The sequence below is a fragment of the Hipposideros armiger genome, unplaced genomic scaffold (genome assembly GCF_001890085.2).
Source record: "Hipposideros armiger isolate ML-2016 unplaced genomic scaffold, ASM189008v1 scaffold_513, whole genome shotgun sequence".
Lineage (NCBI taxonomy): Eukaryota > Metazoa > Chordata > Mammalia > Chiroptera > Hipposideridae > Hipposideros > Hipposideros armiger.
In genome coordinates, this window is record NW_017731863.1 from 860,248 (window position 1) to 865,504 (window position 5,257).

Genomic DNA, 5,257 nt, shown 5'->3' on the forward strand with positions numbered 1-5,257 from the left:
TCATAAATTGGTCTCAGATCCAATGTCACTTGAGAGATATTCTCTGAGTATTGTGCAGTATCTACTTATTCCTAGTACCTATTCTCATTATCCCATTTTATTGAATTCATTGTACTTTCTACTACCTAAAAAATTTATTAATTTACTCGTCAAATGGCTATCTCCTGTTCCTATAAGACTCACTAAAAGAGTGACTTGTCTGCCTATTTCCAGTATATCCTTTGCATTTGGTATAGTGCTTGGCACATAGTAGGGACAAAATAAATAATGGCTGACTGACCAAAATCTATTTAATTAGAGACTACTATGTCAGGTAATAAGCTCAGGCTTATCACTACCATTTTTACTTAAGTATAGCCAATATGTAGGAACTTTTTAGAAACAAGATGTAAGTGGGGAAGAAATCTCCACCAACAGAGCTTCAGTCCCAGTCTTGGACACTGCTGCCCAGGACATCCCATCTTCCTGTACACTCCATTCTCATTCTTTACTTCTCTTGTACTCTCAGAATATCATACTTACGAGAGGAGTCTAAAGCAATGGTTCTCAAAAAGAATAGAGAGGCTAAGAATCAAACCTGTGTGGTTGCAAGGTTGAGAAGGAAAGAGTAAGATGGTAGGGCAGGGGATGGAATTTTACAGGAGGAAAATGGTTATGCTGGACACTTGCCATCCACCAAGACAAAGAGATGACTGAAATACTAGTACTAAATTAAGTCCATGTGGAAACACTTCTCTTCCCAGGAAGAAGGAAAGACAAATTAGTCCGGTGGTAATCTTTAAAACACTTACAAAATTTGACAATTTTAGCCTTTACTCAATTTATAACTTGTATCTAACACCATGTTTTTCTTTCATATGGATCTCTGTGTAGATTAGGTGACTCACTTATGGTTGTATCTACTCAACATGGTATTAGTTCATCTCTAGTTAAATCCTAAGGGTAAAATGTACTACAGTCCAGGGTCTACATGAAGTATGACTCCTTGAACCACCCACACAGAAGGAATATTCCTGCCTTTGGAGACTGTTTCCACATTATATGGCCATGTCCATGTAAGATTAATATGACTGACTTGGGAAGGAAGGCAGACAGAGCAGGCACCCTGAAGTAATGACAGTAATGGCACTTACCACCCGCTCTGCACTATCCTAAGTTTAGGTGAATTATTTTTAATAGTATTTATAACAGCTCACAACATGTATTAAGTGTTACTATGCTAAGAATCATGCTAAGCACATAACATTATTCACTCATTTAATTCTGACAACAATGCTGTGAGAGAGGCCCTATTATTATTCTCATCTTACAGTTGATAAGAGTGAGACCCAGAAGGACTTAGTAATTTATCTTCAGTCACATAGTTAATTACTAGTTAGGATTCAAACTTGAACAGTTTGGCTCCAGAATTTATGCATATAGCCCGTCCACACAACCAAAGAACCCTGTGAATATCCTTGTTTTACAGATAAGGAAACTGAGCTCAGAGCGGTTAAGAAATGTGTTTACAGTCACAGAGCTAGCAAGTGATAGGGCCAAAATTTGATTCCCAGTCAGCTGGATACCACAGCCTCCTCACCATTCCAGTTAAGATTTCAACCCTGAGGAGGCCATACATGTGATTGTAGACAGCTCCCCACCACTCAGAGCCAGGGGCAAAAGGGAAGTATAGTAATACCTTGGTTTGCGAGCATACTTCATTCTGGAAACCAACTACTCGTAAGGCAAGACATCGTTTGTTTACCACATTAAAATGTATTAAAAATGTTTGCTCGTCTTGCGGAACACTCGCAAACCACGATACTCGCAATCCAAGGTTTTACTGTAATTGATGGTTTACCCTTAGGACTGCTGATTCATCCTGCTATTGTTTCTTTATATAATAGTATAACATAAGGGTGGGGGAAAGGTGTATTAGGTTTGAGTGAGTTTTGCCTATTTCACTTTCTGCAAGTTACTGAACCTCTTTAAGTCTCTCCTCTCCGATTCTAAAACACAGGTAAGAATAATGTTTTAAACAGCGCAGTGTCTGTTATAGAGCAAATGCTTAATAAGTATTAATGATTATCATCTTCGGTGGTTGCCAAACAAAATTCTGACCAAAATTTGTAAATAAAGGATGTGCTAGCAAATTTTAAATTAAAATTTGCATAGGGAATTCTATATCTGATAGGTTAACACGTTCTTAGCCAAAATCATCATGAGATATTTGCAGTCCCTAAAATGTGCTAATTAAGCAAAACAGATGAGTATTAAATCAATTCAAAATGTAAATATCTCCAAGACTAGTCTATAAAAGAATCACAAGAAACCAGAACTAGAAATATTTACCAAAGAACCACAATGTCATGAAAATTAAAACTATACCTGGAACATCTTAAGAAACGTTCACCAAAATTAATCCAATCAGACTCCTGTACTATTGCAGGTTTTTAAAAAGACCGAAGTTTCATGTTTTAAAACTAGTAATGGAATTTCATAACAAAAGTTTTATTTCCATATATCCCCATTTTTTCCCATTTGATAGCCCCCAAACTGCAGTTTTAATAGCACCATTAAAATCTTGGGCAATAAAGAATGTAGTGAGTTGATAAATTTGAAAGATACGTTCAGCTAATCAAAATAATTCTGGTTAAAAACAACTTATTTCCTTAGGTGTTTTTGGCCTCAATTATTTGTCTTGACCAAATATTTTATTTTTTTATACATAAAATATTTAGGACATTAATTTTATATCCATGCCTTAAATCACTTGACACTTCAAAATAATAATACCTTTCTTCTTTGAGTTGAGTAAGCACTCAGGCTCTTCTTTGACAGAGATTTTACAACTCTTTACCCGACAGAAAAAGGATCGTCTTGAGCCAGAACACACACGAGTCCTTCCAGTGTAGAAATTACTCTGAACTTGCAAACCAGCTTTCATAGTCAAAGGAGGCAAGAGAAGAAAATAATATTTTCAAATAATTTTGAAATTTATCTCCTAACATTTTCTGATCATCTATTGCATTTTTTTAATAAATTAAAAAAGAGAAATGGATATTTAAAGCAATGACATCATTGTACAGTAAGCCAGGAAGTGAAATATACCAAAAAACGTATTTGTCAAGGAATCATTTTGATAACTTATAAAAAACATTTGCAATTTACCTTTATTTTTACTCCTGAGGGTAGATGATAAAAATAGCTTAATTGAAATGAAATAAAAATTTAAAAATGAAAAAAAACTCAATTATAATAATAATGGTATAAAGCACCGTTATTTTTGTGTTATAAATAATTACTTGGCACTAAGCATTTTCAGAGATAATAAGTATTTTCCGAGAAAATAAAGAATACTTACACCTCCCAAGTACAATTATACAAGGTGTTTCATATTGAATAGGCCTCACCCATATAAGAGAATAATTATCTCTTAGAATATAACTGAATAATGAAAACTCCAGCAATTTTTTATCCCAAATGATACTTTTTTGTAAAGACTTTATTAGAATATTAAAAACAATGAACATGAAGCAATCATATTTTCCTCAAACAAGGTGTCTTTAGATGAAAATCGTTCTTGTTTTTGTATGTGTATGAATACAGGAATCTCTATATAGTTATATTGTTTTTTTAAACTCTCAGGTTGATTGTGAAGTTTACTACATAATTCTACTCTTGATAAAACCACAATTAGATAACTTTTCAAAAACATTATACAGCTGTACTTTTTTATTATTAGTTTCAGGTGTACAAAACAACATAATGGTTAGACATTTACACCTCTCACAAAGTGATAACCCTGGCAAGTCTCCTACCCATCTGACACCATAATAGCTATTATGATACCATTGACTATATTCCCTATACTGTACATTCTGTGACTATATATTTTTTTCATTATAGTTGACATTGTACAGCTGTACTTTTAAGTAACAATTATATTTGCATTAAATGGTAAGCATGCTAAAATGAGCACTTACTTTTGGAATCTATTAGCTTCTCTCTTGGTGAAATATCAGAAGAAGACAGTTGTTCCTTTACTTTGGCAACATCTTTTGGATGTAAGAAGTCAAATAAGCTTTGTCCAGTCAAACTAGCCTATTTATAAAGTAGACATTCATTTAAAATCAGTACCATAATTTTTTTACATTTCCTTATACAGACATATGATAAAAACTCTCATTAAAGTTGCTTTTCCTTAAGTTCAAAGGCACATCTACCACACTGTGTGTCATTAACTTAGTGTTAAAAGTAGGGGCATACTTGTAGATAGAAAAAAATAGAACCATAACGGGATACACACAAATCACACAAACATCTAACCATTAATATTCTATTTACTCGTATCACTCTTGTTAATATCCCCCAATTTATGTTACTTCTATATTATATTATGATTTACTTTAAACTTTATCTTGGTAAAATACGTCATTATAGTATCATACGGAAGTCACAGAAGATCTGTGATTTTATAGTGTGACTCAGAGATTTACCACACTATTGAACAACGAAATCCAACCTGGGACACCTCCCACTTCCCATTCCACTTCTCCCAATAAACTGAACACTCCTAGGTCTGCGCCTTGGCTCCATGGTTTCATCACCCGGAATTCATTACCCCTTCTCTACAAACTCAATCCAGCCAATTGCCTTTTACTCCTTAGATGCCCTAGATTCCCTCTCTCACCCTAAAATGTCTTCCTCATTCTACTTTGCATGTGAAGTTCTCCCTGACCCACAGTGACCGACCACCTGTCTTCTGAACTCCTTCATTACCCAAGTAGACAATCCTATAGAAGATAGAATAAATGGGCCAGATGGTACAAGGAGCCTGGATTGCTTGACAGTCAGTTATTAATATCTCATACAAAAAAAAAAACACCCCCAAAACAAAAACAACTAGCAATCTGATTTCTACATCTTTCTATTGTGTAATTGGTTAATATAAGCCTGCCCAGAACTCCGCTTAGAGCAAATCAGGTTTCAGAATCTGAAAAGCTGCGGACCAGACCCTGCACCATGGGGATCCCAAAGTCCTCCAGGACAGTCAATGAGTCTCTTGAATGGTCTGTGCCCACTGGCACTGGTGCTCAGTAACGACGATGTAAAGCAATTACACAGCTAGTTAAATAAAATATGTATTTCAGAGTTTGTTGCCAGAGCTTAGATGAAAAGTTGTTATGCAAGGCATATAACTTAAAATTAGTAATACTGCTGTCTGTTGGCTGAAACAGAGAAGGGTGACTAATGTTTTTTAGACACTTTCAAATAA

General features: G+C 34.7%; 1 protein-coding gene across 2 annotated transcripts in view; it reads right to left on the reverse strand.

Moving 5' to 3' along the window:
- BMAL2 (basic helix-loop-helix ARNT like 2) overlaps positions 1 to 5,257 on the reverse strand; it is a 77,657-nt gene that overhangs the window by 29,364 nt on the left and 43,036 nt on the right. For both annotated transcript variants that reach the window (XM_019668059.1, XM_019668058.1), the window contains 2 exons: positions 3,966 to 4,083; positions 2,776 to 2,919 (listed from right to left, as the gene is read on the reverse strand). In XM_019668059.1, coding sequence (XP_019523604.1) covers positions 2,776 to 2,919; positions 3,966 to 4,083 — 262 coding nt within the window. The remainder of the gene's footprint in view (positions 1 to 2,775; positions 2,920 to 3,965; positions 4,084 to 5,257) is intronic.